Below are 17851 nucleotides of genomic sequence, written 5' to 3' on the forward strand. Positions count from 1 at the left end.
TGCAGTCAACATTTTCAACTCTGGCCTGTAGATGTGCCAAATCACATTTTTTGGGGTTTATATTGAATCCTAAAATTATTGCCTTATCCTCAAGTATATATACACAGTAAATGTTCTTATAGGGCAACCCATGTCTAGTAAAGCAAATATATTTTGACAGTGGTGGATACTTAAAAGAACTTTAATTTTTGACTAGGCTTTACATGTGTGTATATCGGGATAAACAATCATACAAGGCTGTTTATACATTTCAGAATGCATTGAGAGTGGGAGACAACACAAAAGAGTCAAGATGAAAAGGAAACCTGCTCCCCCGGCTAATTAGTCTAGTTTATTCTGTTTATATCGGGAAGCACACTCCCCACAAGCAGAGACGGCCATTCAACCCTGGCACTCTTTTACTTATACGGCTTAGTGATACTTCGATTTTTTTACAGCATGTAGCACACACATATTTTTCTTTCCAAGCAGGACAGTTTTTGTTTGCTTCTTGTTGATACAGACTGTTCTCTTTATATACAAGACATATAAAGACTGACATTTCAGATTGGTACACACTGTGACACAGATCATTTTCAGTTTAGATTGAGAAGGGTAGCTTGAAATAAAGCTCAGGGTTTCTGTATGTGCATTTAGTAGCATGTCAAACGACACTTCACTTCAAAAGCGTTTATTGGTTAGACTGTTGTCACTCACCACTATAATTCAAATACTTCACAATATTCCATAAATAAAATAGGCAGTATGGTTGTTGTATTGCTTTTCTCTCATGTGGCTTTATATAGTGTTGTCAGTCATTAACAGGTCACTAACAATCTTAAGTTTCATCTACTGCGCTGCGTCATTTGTGTCATGCTAATATAGGTACAAGAAGACCTATGAGAGTCAGCTGGGGCCTTTGAATTTCAACTGCTGCACTACACAAAATATCCCAGCAGATGGCAATTGGTATCACTATGTGGTAAGATAACACAACCTCGAAAATCACAAACATGCAGAAAGTTGTGAAAGAAAAAAAGAAAGAAATGGATCTGAGTTACCAACAGTTACACAACTCTAAAAATTGCAGGTGGTTTTCTTAAGTCAGACAAAATTCTATTTCATTAACAATATACTGTATAGGGATTAATGCAATAAAAACACATATATTAAGGGACATCAGTGTTGTTTCAAATTACACGGTCATTCATACAGTTTGCAGGACAACTAAAGACCCAACATCTGTTATCTGTTAACGACCATTATAAACACAAATATTTGAAGATAACAAGGTGACAAATGTGCAGTAATATCAAATAATTGTTATAATAAAACATTAAAATACATAAATTTAGATAGCAAGCTTTAATGAAAAGAGCATAAGTAACTTGAATTTAAGATTTTAATAAACAGGAAAAGGAAACAACATACACATCATCAATCATTTTGCTTTGCCAGGAACATATAACGATACATAAAACGATCTATAATAAATAATAATGAATTAGCAAGGCTGTTAGTCAATTAACCAACACTGACCTGCTTAAAACTCTTAAGTCTGTCCAGTGTTTTCTGACGTTCCTGACTGACCCAAAAACTCTTTTTTTCATCTTCTTCTTGTTGCTGTTTTTTCCTCTGGAAGCACATACAAAATTGAACAAGGTTTATAAACTCTGTAAAGGAGTATTTCTAAACAACTGCCCTTTTCACATTTCATAGATATGTAGATGGGGATAAAACTCCCATAATTCAAAAATCTAATGTTGTATGATTTTAGCAACAAACTACTGTTCATTTATAACTAAATGAAATAATTTATTATGCGCATAATCATAGCAATAATGACGACAACAAAAATAATAATAATAGAGTTTCCATGTTAAAAAAAAAAAAAAAAGCTTTCAGTTCTTTAGTTTTACAAATATGGAATACATTGTCTATACAGGGTGGTCCAGATCTAATTATGCAGATCCAGATCGTCTGGATGACTTTGATTTATGCGGGGACGATTCCAGGTTGGCGCGAAGACGATTCTTCATGTCGTCAGTTTGCACACTTCTCGATAGTCCAGGATTTTTCGGGTGATTTTCTATGTAATATACTTAAGTTATAGCGGAATGAAAACTGCATAATTAGATCTGCACCACCCTATACATTCATAGTCTTAGTTGAAAAATGTATGTAAATCCCTAGGCCTCTAATTACTTCTCCAAAAACTAATTGGAATCAGGTGTTTCAATTAATGTAATGAAACTGAATATGTTGGTTGAAGGTACCCTGCTGTATTCAAAAAAAGGAACTCCTGAGGGAGTTTATGTCATGAAGAAAGATCCATTAATATGAACCATGACCTGACCTGCAACAGAAACATCAGATTATCTTTGAAGAAATCTATTCCTGAGGCACAGACATTCAACAATCCACAGTAAGACAAATTCGGAGATTTCATACTGTTCCTAAGACAGAACTCCTTGCAAAGAAAATGGGGAATGGTCTTCCCTAGACTTTCTCGTATACTCAGATATGGGGATGGATATTTGAGGAGTAAACCGCAAGACGATTATTGTATTTTTATATTACGTACATTAAAGAACTATCAACAACAAATCAAATTAATAATATATTGAACAATTATTATGAAAGTAAAAGTTAAATAAATCTGACTCTGCAGCTACATGAATAAAAGGTAAAGTACAACTTCCGGTTAATGGAAAAACCCCAAAAGTTGATAGAAATTTACGTTTTGTACCTAATACTTGAATGCAAAATTGGTTGATTTAAGTGAAATCGTACTCAGGTTATTGTGTTTACATACACACAGAAAGACACACAGACATAATTCCAAAAATGGTATTTTTAGACTCAGGGAGGTCTAAAACGTCAAGATTCATCAAAATCTCAAAACTGAATTTTTGGAGGATTCCAATACTTTCCCCATACTTCATATATGAAAAATTCAGGGAGATCTAAAACATTGAGAGGTGAAAAGATCCCGAAGGGCACAGCATCTATGCAAATCTTTTAAATTTGCCAAAATCTCTAGTCATGTATCCACTATAAGAAAAACAAAGACCATGAATGGCTTTAATGGAAGGATGTCAAATATTAAACTACTATTCTGAAAAAATATAATTTTTTGTCTGTTAAGTTTACAAAGAACACTTGGATAATGCTTCTTAGAGAATGTTTTACGAATGAATAAGACAAATGTTGAACTGTTTGGCCGAACTGCATAATGCTGTGTTTGGAGGAGAAAAAGCACTGCACTCCAAAAACCAAAACCTCCTCATCTTAAATGTGAGCGATGTTTGAAGAAGAGGCATGGTTTGAGATTGTTTTGCAGCCTTGAGGCATAGACAGATTGTGGTCATAAAGGGAACAAAAAGAAGGTTTATGGGATAATGTCAGGGTAGTGATCTATCACCTTTTAAAATGTGAATAGAAGATGAGTATTACAACAAGACAATAACCCCAAAACCCAGGAGTATATCAACCACGGCTTAAAAAAAGCAAATTCATGTTCTGGAATGGCCAAGTCAGAATCCAGACATCGACCCAACTGAGATGCCTTGGCATGACCTGAAGAGAGCTATTCTTGCATGGAATCCAAGAAACATGAATGAACCAAAGCAGTTTCGTATGGAGGAATGATAGAATATTCTTCCTACCCATCGTGGGAAACTGATCAGCAGTAGGCGCTTGTGCTAATCTCTAGAGACTTTAACCATGTGACGCTGGGCAAACAATTACCTGCGTTTTGGATTGTAACACCCGGGGAAATAGGACTATTGACCTACTGTATGCAAACGTTAAAGATGCATACAGCGCCACCCTGCTGCCTGTGCTTGGGAAAGCAGATCATAACCTGGTTCTGCTTCAGCCTCACTACAAACCAAGAGTGAGAGTCGCTCATTCAGTTAGTGGTCCACTTCCCCTGAGGCAGAGCAGGCTCTGAGAGACTGCTTTGGAATTACAGACTGTGATATCCTGCAGGGGTCACATAGTGAGAACATTGAGGAGGTTGTTTACTGCACTACTGACTACATCAACTTCTGTATGGACATTGTAGTTCCAGTAAGAACAGAATGCTGCTATGCTAACAACAAGCCATGGATTACAAGTAGCATCAAGGGCCTTTTAAACCAGAAAAAAAAGGGATTTTAAAGGCGGTGATCAGCATGAGCTCCAGCGCGTGCAGAAGGAACTCCGAGTCCAGCAAAAAAGCTGGAGCAGAACTTTCAGAAAAACAGCATGAAGGAAGTGTGGGATGAGATGAAGATCATCACTGACTGCAGCTTGAAGCAGGGTGCCACCATCGAGAGAGACGTGGAGAGAGCAAACCTGATGAACAACTTTTTTTTTTTTAACAGGTTTGACCACCCTAACCCACTCTCACCTCAGAGTACTGCATCCTCCACCCATCATTCTGCTAAAATCAGCATAGGAGAGAGTTCCCTCCACCCACAATTACAGCAGCCCAGGTAAGCAGAGAGCGGAGGAGACTTTGTGCCAGAAAAGCAGTGGGTCCAGATGGAGTATCGCCATTACTGTTGAAGACCTGTGCGTTGGAGCTGGGGAGTCCTCTACAGCGCATCTTCAACCTGAGCCTGGAACAGGGGAGAATCCCGAGGCTTTGGAAAACATCTTGTATCACCCCAGTCCCAAAGGTATCACGTCCTGGTGAGCTTGTCGCTCTGATGTCACATGTGATTAAGTCCATGGAGCGGCTGCTGCTTCACCACCTGAGGCCACAGGTCTGCCACGTCCTCGACGCTCTGCAGTTCACATACCAGGAGAAGGTGGGAGTGGAGGATGCCATCATCTATATGCTACACAATCCCTCTCCCACTTGGACAGAGGCAGTGGTGCAGTAAGAATTATGTTTCTGGACTTCTCTAACGCCTTCAACACATTCCAACCTTGGCTCCTTAGTGACAAGCTGACAGAGATGAGGGTAGACTCACACCTATTTGCATGGATCGTGGACTCTTACTAACAGACCTCAGTATGTGCATCTCGGGAACTGCAGGTCTGACATTGTGGTCAGCAACACAGGAGCGCTGCAGGGGACTGTGCTTTCTCCGGTCCTGTTCAGCCTATATACATCGGACTTCCAATATAACTCGGAGTCCTGCCACGTGCAAAAGTTTGCTGACGACACTGCTATTGCGGGCTGCATCAGGAGTGGAAATGAGGAGGAATATAGGAACCTAATCAAGGGCTTTGTTAAATGGTGCGACTCAAACCACCTACACCTGAACACCAGCAAAACCAAGGAACTGGTGGTGGATTTTAGGAGGCCCAGGCATCTCCCGGACCCCGTGATCATCAGAGGTGACTGCGTGCAGACCTATAAATACCTGGGAGTGCAGCTGGATGATAAACTGGACTGGACTGCCAATACTGATGCTCTGTGCAAGAGAGGACAGAGCCGACTATACTTCCTTAGAAGGCTGGCATCTTTCAACATCTGCAATAAGATGCTGCAGATGTTCTATCAGGCGGTTGTGGCGCCCTCTACTACGTGGTGGTGTGCTGGGGAGGCAGCATAAAGAAGAGGGACGCCTCACGTCTGGACAAACTGGTGAGGAAGGCAGGCTCTATTGTAGGCATGGAGCTGGACAGTTTGACATCCGTGACAGAGCGACAGGCGCTGAGCAGGCTCCTGTCAATTATGGAGAATCCACTGCATCCACTGAACAGAGGAGCAGCTTCAGCAACAGACTGCTGTCACTGTCTTTCTCGACTGGCAGACTGAGGAGATCGTTCCTCCCCCACACTATGCGACTTTTCAATTCCACCAGAGGGGGTAAACGTTAACACTATACAAGATAATAGACTGTTATACCTGCCTCGTACTCTCCACCTTGCATTTTTTAACTTGCATTGCATTTTTTTGGTGCTGCTGGAGTATGTTAATTTCCCCTTGGGGATTAATAAAGTATCTATATATCTACATGGACTGTTTGGTGGAGATTATTGCTGCTAAAGGCAGTTCTGTAAGTTACTAATTACAAGGGTTTACGTATTTTTCCTAGCATGTACTGTGAATGTTTAAACAGTATGATTAATAATGACAACAAACTATAATCTGTTGTGTGTTTTTAGTTTAAGCAGTTCATGGTTGTCTATTATTGTCACCTCACTTTTATGAAAAACTAGGACAGAAATTCCAAAAGGTTCACAAACTTTTTTTACTTTTGCAACTGTATACATCTGCAATGACAAGAGGAATCAGATCTTAACTAAAACACATGTAAGCACATGTCCATATGTTGTTAGCAATGGAGCATGGACCTGATAGCTGCAATTTAAGAATCAGAAGCCGAAATTGTAAATATGAATAAAATATGAATTTCAAATACGAATAAATTGTGAATATGAATGTTTCAGATAAATTGGTATTCCATTATCCTAAAGTAACACACAAAGGAAGCCCCAAATCTTCATCTCTTCATGGAATATTTAACTATTTTTAAAAGGAGAAGTGTGCTCCTTCCAGTCTAAGGTGGGTTTAACATGATTTTCCTGCTAACAGGAGCATCACGCTCAGAGATAATGGATTCATTGTACAGCAGGGAAAGCATTTAAGTACACACATGCAATCAGATGTGAATATGATTTAATTTTATAAAAATACTGTATATCCATCCCACAATAGCCTGGCACCCTGTCCATCATTTTCACATGAAACTGTGTTAACATCTGCCTGACTTGTGCAGTAAGTTATTATGTTAAAAAAAGAGATAATCAAATGGAAACTACACATCACAGCTCACATAGTATTACACTTGTAGAAAGAAATACACTTACAAAGTTATGAAAATAATTCTTATTAAACATTTTTGTTAAATCATTTTCATGTTACATAAATTTGAATTTAACCAAGTATATATTTTACTTGAGTGCATTCTATACGCAGCTAAGAAGTGGGAAAATAGGTGAAAAACGTTAGCACATTATCATTTTGATGCAAGTTAAATTTTTCCATGTCTTAAAAGAAACTAAAGCAGCTCTAAAATTATTGAGATTTGTATTGTGATATTCTAATTTTAAGATTTGTTAAAATTATAGGTAGCACTACAGTGTTGGTTAGTTCAAGAAATATTATTTACTTTGAAGAATATTCTTAAAGTCTGCTTCTAACAATCAAATACCGTTAAACAAAAATGGCACAAACTAAACTCTAAACAGAGGAATTAAAATCTATTAAACTGCCTCTGGCATTTAAACTCCCTTGCTTAGAGGCTGACTGCTTTACTAATTGGCTTCACACAGTGCTTGGAAATGCCAGCACTTTTCAGGCTATTTAAAAGTATATCTTCTAGAAATGTCTATGTCTGGAAGATTGAATAATTTGATGTTTTCTCTCAGGTAACAAGTGTAGCTGACACCTTATAGCCTAACATACCATCTGAACAGCATGACAGGATGTGTAGTCTTCTTCGCTGATTTGTCGTCGTTGCATTTTCTCATTGTGATTCACAATACAGATCTCCTGTGTAAAAGAAAAGTAACACTGTTACATTATTGAAACCACAAAGGTAAACTTAAAATAATATTTCATATTAAAATTTAAACTATAATAACTGAAAGAAAAAAAAATTACAAAATGAAATGCTATGTTGTAGTATTTCTTCTTATTTCCAAGACACATGCAGATAAGAGCTATTTTCAAAGTAAATATTTAGTGTTTCATCAAAAATATCTGGTCTTTCGCAGACATCTTGATAATGAGGGATTATTGGTTGCAATCAAAATGCAGAGGACTGGGCTGTGGAGGGGAAAGCAAGGCTTCTGTATGGCGCTTTAGAGCAAAGAACAGAAAGGTTAATGTAATAACCTGCAGTAAAGAAAGAAGTAGATGGAGAATGAAAAACATGTTAACATTTGGTGGTTTAACTGCTGAGTTTTTATTTGGAAAATTATAAAAACTGTAAAACTCTGTAATAAAAGGTACACCTAAATATTTGTGGCTCTACTATCATTAACACAATCACTTTTGTAAGAAAGCAAATCAATAAAATTTAACTACAATTCTTTCAAACAAGTAAATATTTTTTTAATTGCATATAACTAACGTAGGCAAACATGACACAGTAGTGTAGTGGTTGGAGCTCTAGAGTCTAGAATTCAAATCCTAGTTTATTCAGTGTTTAATGTGAAGTTTTGATGATCAATTCATTAATTTCCTCAGTTATCCCAAAAATGTTGAAATAAGGTTGATTAGTAAATCTAAATCGACCCTGTGTGAGTGTGATGGGCAAGTACAACATCAAATGTGGCAGTTGTGTCTACTGTTCCCTACAACCACGAACCGGAATAAATGGATTGATAAAAATAAATAAATTAATTAATAATTTAGCAAACCCACATTTATTATTGATAATTCAGTATAGAAGTTTATCCAGCACATGCAGATTATGGATTTTTGAGGATCTGCATAATATAATGGAACAAATGAATCGTATTTGAAACCCATAAAAAAGGGTATCAAGAAAGCAAACATGAGTTTGTTGAGAAGTTCAGTAAACATGCTCAGTGTTACAGTACAATCTGTACTACACAAGACAATATATTTGAATTTGAAGATCTGTGCATCGTTATAAGTCACTCTGGTGAGAGGAGAACTATAACACTACATTTGATTACATCAGATTTTAATTTAACACAGTTACAAAATATAAGAAGGAAACTTTTGACTTAGTTTATATCTAAGTAAAACAGGTTACAAAATTTACTAGGTTTATAAATTAACAAGTGTGTAATAATCTCCAAATAAGCCACGTCTGCACAGTTTGAACCTTTTACAGTTAAACAGCAGCATAATTCTAGTGTTGACTGCACTTCAGAATAACTTCTAAGCGACAAAGAACAGTATAGTGTCCTAGCTTATGAACTGAAATGTATTGCCTTTTTAAAGGTGAGGCCCAAGAGGTAGTTGTCTTCCTCCAACTCATCATTTGACAGGACATGGTTCATAAGTCAAAAGACAGCAACTTTGTAGATCTTTTAAGTAAAGCAGATTGGAAGCTGCCTCAGAAATTTGAAACTTCAGGACCTATGGATGGGGTCAGTGGTGCAGTGTTCTTGAAGATTGCGAATTAAAATTTAGCTAATGGTGCCAAGAATTTATAGTCATGTGCCTGATTCTGAAAGTAATTCTGTTCTTTACCTGTCTAAGTACTCACCTCACAGTATGAAATACACCGGATCTGAGGCCATGAGGTTAGTCAGGTGGAAAACTCACCTGATGGGCATAAGCAAGCTCAGAGTCTGATGGACAGATTGAGAAGGAGAGACAGATGGAGATGATAGAGATTTTTCAAAGTGTTATAAATGTACAGGTGGGTCACATAATCAGGCTCAGAAAGCTCAGAAAGCAAGCATGATTACTTTATAATAAAGCTTATCAATTATGCATACTTTGGCCACCATGGCATCATCTGGCTAAGAAGAACCACTATGATAATTTTCCCTCTAAATAATATTACTATGATAGTGATAATCCTAAATCACATACAATTTAGATGCTAACAAAATAAGTTCATAATAATTACGGAATAGTATAAGTGTAATGTCAAATTATCCAAAACTAGGTTAGAATGTTCTTGTTACAAATAGGCATATATTTAAGAGTAAACATATTATTGTTCCTTAATGTTGTTGGTCTGCACCGCTTGCTATCTAAACCAAAGGTTTTCAAGATTGAGTCAGTTTCTACGTGAGGTTGACAACATTTATATAAAAAAAAAAAATGGGGAGAAAGGGCAGCAGCTAAAGAGTCTCCATGCTGTGTTGTGGTTTAATCCCACTGTGCCATCTCACAATGCTCCTGCTTGCAAGAATCCACTCCTCTCTTTCCTACCCTTGTTTTCCTTATTCGTGACCATCACCCACAAAAAAATCCAAGTCTTTCACTTCTCACGTTGGCTCTTAGGGAACAGCTCCCTCTCACATGAGAATTTCTGTGAAAGAGGGCTGCCTTCCTAACACTCTCCATCCATCTCTCTCAGGTCCAATGCTCCAACGTTAAAAGGTTTTTAGTACTGTTACTGTATGTTAAGAACAGTTTTTTAAACTGGCAGACCAAAGCAGAACAAAATACAATGAAAAATAAACTTTCATTTTAATCCTTCTATATAAAAGCGGTCGGGATTGTCCTTCCGTCCAGTGAGTGCTACGCAGGCGCGGAGTTTCACACACGCCCCGTTCATTTTGCAATGCACGATGGGATTTTTAGTTTCGTTTTTCCAGGTAAAAGATGATTTTCTACTCCAGACTGTGTGATATCTTCTTCTTCTTTCTTACTATATAAAAGCAGTCGGGATTGTCCTTCCGTCCCGTGAGTGGAAAGCGTAGCGGTATTCCGCTTATCACAGACTTACTACTTGCAGCTTGCGCACGGCGACATGATGTGAGCAGAGTTCTGGTGCTCCCATTGTTCCCTTGCTTTTGTGCGCGATGCGCTGGAAAAATAGACAAATTATGTCTCTGGAAATAATTAATGTTGATGGAGTACAAATGCTTCACCGCGTAGTAAATATCAGGGGAGTTCAAAAGGGCGACCTCAATATACAAAAAAAGTTTAAATTTCATCACAAAAATAACAGAAACTACGAGTATTAAAAGTAATACCACTCAAATGCAATATAACCAAATTAATGAGTTTGTATAAAATATCAAATTGATGTACATATTGAATTGCCTTAAGAAGTGGTCAACTTAAAAGTCCGTCGCCTTAAAAGGCGGGTCAGCCTAGTATTTTTAATATATTTAAAAATAAATATAGGAATAGGCTGAATTTAGGATAAGAATTGTGCTTAAAAAGTATCAAAACTGAAACCTGACATTGACCCAATAAAACAAACATATGCAACCTTCAAAACTGAGTGACTTATTTCCCTCTTTTTTGACCTGAAGTTTTATGTAACTTGTATTATTTTTATGCTTCTATTGATGTAAATTCATAATTAACTATATAATTAATTTAAAATACAAAATAAGGAAATTTTAAGCTTTCTAATTATTTTTCCTGGCCAAATCATGCTATTTTTCTTAAACTGAAAAATAATTCATTAAAAAAGCATTTGTTGTGAAGAAAAACTAAAAGACATACACAAGTCAAGTTGGGGAGCACACTGGTACAGTGGTTGCCACACCCACTACACGACGAAACAACTCGGGATCCCGGTTTGCAACCCCCAGGCAGACACACGGTCCAGTCCCACCCTCCGGAAATGACCCTCTAACTGCCGCAAGCCAGTTGTTACGTGGGCGACCCCTTGGCCTGGTCCAGCCACTCAGGTCCCCAACAATGAGGATCTTACGAGCCAGATCACCCTTGTGGAAACGCACCACATGGCCATAGTGCTGTAACTGACGCTCCCTCACAATGCAGGTAATGTGCCTCATTCGGGACTCCATGAGCAATCGCTCATTTGACACAAAGTCAAATCAATGGAACCCAAGGATTTTCGGGAGAGACACAGTACCAAAGGAGTCCAGTCTTCATCTCATGTCAATAGCGTCCATGACTCACAACCATATAGCAAGAAGGAAGCACCAGGGCTCTAAAGACTTGGGCCTTCACCCTTTTGCATAGATATCGGGAGCGCCACACACCCCTTCCCAGCGACCTCATGACCCCCCATGCTCTCCCAATCCATCTACTGAGTTCATAGGAAGAGTCACCAGAGACATGAATGTCACTGCCAAGGTAAGTAAACCTCTTGACAAGGTTGACACTCTCTCCGCAAACAGATACACTGCTGAAGGCTGTGCGCAAGAGGTCATTAAACGCCTGGATCTTGGTTTTTATCCAGGACACTCAGACTCCTCACTCAGTCTCTCGAGCGCCCCGATTAAAGCCTCCATTGACTCCGTGAAGATCATAGCATCGTCAGCAAAGTCAAGATCCGTGAACCTTTCTTCACCAACCAATGCCCCACAGCCACTGGACCTCACGACCTTGCCGAACACCCAGTCCATACAAGCACTGAACAGAGTAGGAGCAAGAACCCCAGAATCAACTGGGAAAAATGCAGAGGTCCTGCCTCCACTCTGCACAGCCTTGATATCCAGTAACCTTGAGGACATCCCGTGAAACCTTGGGATGTCCCACAGGACAGCTTGATCAACTGAGTCGAACACTTTGCGAAAATCGACAAAGGCTGCAAAGAAACTCTACTGATATTCGTGTTTACGCTCCATGAGAGCCCTCAGTGCCAGGATGTGGTCGATGGTAGACTTCTTAGGCATAAAACCAGAGACTGTTCTGGTCACTGGTAGGTGAGCAAGTGATCACGGATCCTATTGAGGATGACCCTAGCAAGAACCTTTCCCGGCACTAAGAGCAGTGTTATCCCTCTGTAGTTGCTGCAATCCAGGCGATCACCCTTCCCTTTCCAGATAGGGACGACAAATCCCGTTTTCCAGTTAATTCGGGATGATGCCAGTCTCCCAAATGGAAGCAAAGATTGTATTTGGTAGTAACAGAGATGCTGGATCAGGCTTCACTTCTTTCTGCGTTGGTTTATATTAGTGAGGGCCCTGACCAGATGGTTCAGCATTATGGTGTGCCTTGACTTAAAGTTAGGGAATCTCGATATTCTGTTAAATTTATGATGTTTGCTTTTGATTTAAAACTTTCTGAGAAGGTTCAATGGACACAATTGTCAATACTTGTAAACTTAGTGTGGGGATATTTAAATATCACAGAAGTACAATGTTCTTGGCTTATCACTTAAAAGCAAAACATGCATGATATCACCATTGAAGACTAACATGGCAGCAAAATCTGCAGCAGACTTCAAGTGTACAACACTAACACTTATTCCACTAAAGATGTCCACACACAGTAAAATGTATAGGGTAAATGTCAATTATTTCAGTGATAAGTATGCCAAATCAAAAATAAAATAAATATGGGTGTCTATCAACACATGGCAGCTAAAAGGAACATTGTCGAAAAGGGTATAAACAACCAGGACCTTTAAAAATACTAACTGAATGGCAGCAATTGCAAAGGGAGTGTGATTCAGAATTCACAGAGTATGTCTTTAATTGATTTATTGAAATAATTGTACTTTCCATAACAGATTATCTGTTTTCAATATGAATTATGGGAAAGGAAAAAATGCAAGGATAATGGGGTGAATCTGAAAGGCAAGCTACTACTAAAGGGCAACACATTAATAACAATTTACAACTGAAATATACAGAGTGGTTCATATAAGAAAAAATGTACTCTCTTCAATCTCCCAAATTATGAATGACTGTCACATTAGTAAGAAGCACTGTACCATGGGATCTCAAAGTGATAAATAATTAAAACAGACATGCAGACAAAGCTGTAGAAGTCTAAAATTCAAACTTTTAATTTATATTCACTGTCCATAATGAATAATGAGAGGGCTTAACAAACCGATTTGACTAGTAGATGGTCACAAAACTTGTCTTTAAAGGTGACCATTACTGGCATCACAAAAAAAATCATAGCAATGATTTCTTTGTGTCTACTATCGATAAGTCAACTTCACAAAAAAATTGGAAAATTGTTACAAAGTTTAAAGAATGCATATATAATGTATTACTAAGAGCATGATACAGTTTATGAAAGCTTTGGAGACTGGTGCTTAGCATCAACAGGCTCATATGGGATATTAAGTTTATAACCACCTATTGAAGAATAATTAAGAACTACAATTTATTGCATGAAACTGGAGTTAAGCAAGTAAATAAAACTGCTTGGTTATCCAACAATTGTTGACTATTTTTTAATCAGTGAATACATCTTATTGATATTCTCATTTTCTTATATTTTTAAGCTCCAAAGTCATATTTTACTGCACATTTGTAAAGAAGAAACTGTAGGTACAGTATTCTTGGTAGTAAAAAGGGGAAAAGTAAAACCTTTATACATAAAATCAGCATAAAAACTAAGCAAAAAATCAAAAAGCAAGGTAAGGAAATGAGACAAATTTCAACCTTTATAATATTTTTCATGTTAGATAAATTAGCTCAATATTCCACCATTATCAGCTGTCACAGAAAAGGCCAGGATGACATGTGGGCTACTTACTCCAAGTAGCATGGTCTGTTTGCCTACCAATGGATGACTTATCTGCTCAAATATTTCCATATATTTCTGTCTGTTAAAGGTCAGTGAGACATTACCAAACATAAAAAAGACTGAAGGCTCAGCTAAGCATGTTCAAGATATAATGAGTTTAAATATCAAAACATAATAAAAAAAGAACTTCATAGTCAAACTAGGGGAAGTGGCAGTACTCATGTCAAATATACCATTTAAAAACAGGTAATAAGTAAGCTTCTGAATGCTTTAAGCCCTACTATTCTTAATTACAATGAAATCCAATACAACAAAAAGTGAAGGCAGTTTAAGATAAGGTAATACTGGTCATTAAAAGGAAAACCTCTCCTGAACATCTGTAACTACAGCTGATTAAAATGTTAAATTGGCTTTGTACAGAATGCATAATATTTAAATATAACAACATTAATTACATTTGCAAATATACCTCATTCCATTGTACTTTTCTAAAAACACTTTTATTTGTTTGCCAACTTAAAATTGCTACTGTGTTTTACGAAGAGTGGTTTGAGACAATGTTAGTAAGAGAAAACAAACAAAACTTAAGTCATTTTTTTAATAACTGGACTTGTAGGAGCAAGATTGTTTGACCTTATTTACATTTTTCTTATACAGGACATGTTTTTCCATCTACCACTGGATATTAATCTCACCTGTTAGTAAGCTGGTACTTTGTCTACCCATTAGCCAGAGCAGGCAGGGAAAGCAATGAGGACAGGAAAGGGAAAAGGAAAGGGGCAGAAGCGAGCCTGAAAATACAGTGCGGAAAGACAAACATCAAAACTGAAGCAGACTAGTAAACCACATATGGGTAAAAATATTAAATGAAGATAATTAGGAGTCATACTGAAAAATATCAGGGCAACTGAGTAACGTTTTGTCTGCAAAATTATAAACTGTTTAGATAGCGTGGCAACAGAAAAAGCTACCAAGGAAGGACAGCAAAGGAAAAATGTATTAAACATCAAATGAATACAGCATGCTGAAGCCTTAATTATAAATATACTTCTGTCCTCCTTCCTTGGAAAAGGGGAGTTAACTTGGGGAAACTTGAACATTTTCCATAGAAATAAAACAAGAATAACATGTTTAACAAAACACACGTACACCTTTCCCCTATCATTCCAAGTGTTTACTGAATTTTACATTCATAGACCTCAATTATTTTTCCAATTTAAATGTAATATGTTTTAACTTCTTCTACTCTCGCTTTTGTTGTTAATTTGGTTCATAACTGCAATGATATAAATAAAAATTGTTAATAATGAAAGACTATTATTAACTGATCAGTTGTAATTAAAAGTTTACCCTTTTGTTCCTGAGGTAGGCTTTCTTGGCAGAAATGCGGCCTCTTCTAGCCTCCAGTTGACGTACTCTTTGCTGCAGTTTTACAAGCTCCTCTTTCTGATGATTAACTGATGAAACCATGTCTTCTGTGGCTCCCATTGCATCCAAACTCTCATATGTGTCATAATAGACCACCTCATCCTGGCATTCTGATAACAAATTTATAATAATATTATAATAATATATATAATTTGTATACTATATTGTCTTAAACTGAAATATTTCTCCATTTTCCTCACAAAGACATCTGTAACACAGTTTTAAATAGGTCTGCAGATAACGGATTGTTCATTGACCATTGAGTTTTTGTTTTTTTTTTAATTTAAATGTAGTGTTAAAAAAAAGAATACAAAAGTCCACTATATAGCCAAAAATCACTTACATTAGATATTATTCATTTGCTGGAAAAATTACAATGGCACAAATATTTTCATATTTCTATGTGCTAATAGGTTATTTGCTAAAGGTCAGAAAGTAATTCAGTAGTGGGGACTGTAGTTTTAGACTCACACTAAACACTTAAATCCCTTAATCACACATGCTAACATTCTTCAACCACAGATGGTCACTTGCATATACAAATAAAGATCATCAATAATCTCTTAAAAATAGCATGAAAAACCAAGTTACATGCAAACTATGATAAACCAACATCAAAAGAAAAATGGGTACAGTGAACACTTAATATATTAATAATGGGTTAAATTGGCTTCGGTATAAGCTAGATTGGCTTCAAAGTCTGACATGCAGTAGCATTCAGTAGATATTCTTTTATCTGTGAAAACACTGCCTACTGAAATCAGTAAACTCTGTAGCTGTATTACAAATAGCCACATCTAAGCTTCTAGAGGAGTGGTTTTCTACCGGTGGGCTGCAACCCACTAGGGGGCATCAGTAATCTTCCAAGTAGTCAATTAAATGGATTTTTATCTCCATCCTTCAAAATTTTAAGTGTTTGTAACCCTAAGAAGCAGCCACTTCAAGAGGGATTATTAGAGTGAAAGTGTATTTTTCAGGGCATTATGATACTCTATTTTATTTTTTGTAGTTTGTTATTATAGTCTCTTGCTTAAATGTTTTAAAAGCTGATTAAACTGCTGTTAACTATTTCTGTAAAATGTTACCAAATTACTAGATACAGTATATACTCTCTTTACAAAACAATGTGGCTTGTCTAGAACTTAACCCACCACAACAATAACGGCTGCAGGTACAGACAAAAGTTTTACCTTTTGGATTTTTGAACAATAAAAATACTTGGAATTTTACATTGACTAGCAGAAACACATTCAGTACCTGTAATTTGCCTCTTGATGCTCTCAAGTTGTGCTGTTAGTAAAAGCTCTTCACATTTTAGAATCTCAAACTGAATTTCATAGAGCTGTAATTGCAAGTCGTAATAATTCGACTCAAGCTGATCAAGATGAGCAATGGCATCATCCCCTCCTTGCAGAGACTGCATCTGAATTTTAAATAAAAACAACATACTATTTAATACAATGTTATATATTATTTAAAAAGATATTTACTTGTACACTGCATATAACGCATAATGAAAGATAAATGTGACCAGTTTGAGTTGAAGTTGATCTGCTATAATAGATAGATAGATAGATAGATAGATAGATAGATAGATAGATAGATAAAATTATGTCTATTATCTATCTATCTAAGTTTAAAAGTCATGCAGCCTATAACTGATCGTAGTCTCAGATACATGACTCGTTCTCCTAGTTCACATTAGAAAGCTTTTAATGACACATTCACATTTGTAGGACACACTCTATAAGGTGACAATTCTCAGATATTAAACACATAAATAAGTAACACTTGTACTTTTGTTGCCTCTTCTTAAATTCCTTCTTAACTTTTTTACAGTGCATCCGGAAAGTATTCAGAGCGCATCACTTTTTCCACATTTTGTTATGTTACAGCCTTATTCCAAAATGGATTAAATTAATTTTTTTCCTCAGAATTCTACACACAACACCCCATAATGACAACGTGAATAAAGTTTACTTGAGGTTTTTGCAAATTTATTAAAAATAAAAAAACTGAGAAATCACACGTACATAAGTATTCACAGCCTTTGCCATGAAGCTCAAAATTGAGCTCAGGTGCATCCCGTTTCCCCTGATCATCCTTGAGATGTTTCTGCAGCTTAATTGGAGTCCACCTGTGGTAAATTCAGTTGATTGGACATGATTTGGAAAGGCACACACCTGTCTTTAGAAGGTCCCACAGTTGACAGTTCATGTCAGAGCACAAACCAAGCATGAAATCAAAGGAATTGTCTGTAGACCTCCGAGACAGGATTGTCTCGAGGCACAAATCTGCGATAGGTTACAGAAAAATTTCTGCTGCTTTGAAGGTCCCAATGAGCACAGTGGCCTCCATCATCTGTAAGTG

The 17851-nt window shown here is 37.0% G+C and overlaps 1 protein-coding gene across 1 annotated transcript in view; it reads right to left on the bottom strand.

Moving 5' to 3' along the window:
• jmy (junction mediating and regulatory protein, p53 cofactor) overlaps window positions 1-17851 on the bottom strand; it is a 108150-nt gene that overhangs the window by 13724 nt on the left and 76575 nt on the right. Inside the window, exons 5-8 of the mRNA XM_039758381.1 lie at window positions 16739-16904; window positions 15404-15591; window positions 7391-7477; window positions 1519-1614 (exon numbers count right to left, since the gene is read on the bottom strand). Of these exons, the coding sequence (XP_039614315.1) occupies window positions 1519-1614; window positions 7391-7477; window positions 15404-15591; window positions 16739-16904 (537 nt within the window). The remainder of the gene's footprint in view (window positions 1-1518; window positions 1615-7390; window positions 7478-15403; window positions 15592-16738; window positions 16905-17851) is intronic.

Source organism: Polypterus senegalus, chromosome 7 (genome assembly GCF_016835505.1).
Source record: "Polypterus senegalus isolate Bchr_013 chromosome 7, ASM1683550v1, whole genome shotgun sequence".
In the NCBI taxonomy this organism is placed as follows: domain Eukaryota; kingdom Metazoa; phylum Chordata; class Cladistia; order Polypteriformes; family Polypteridae; genus Polypterus; species Polypterus senegalus.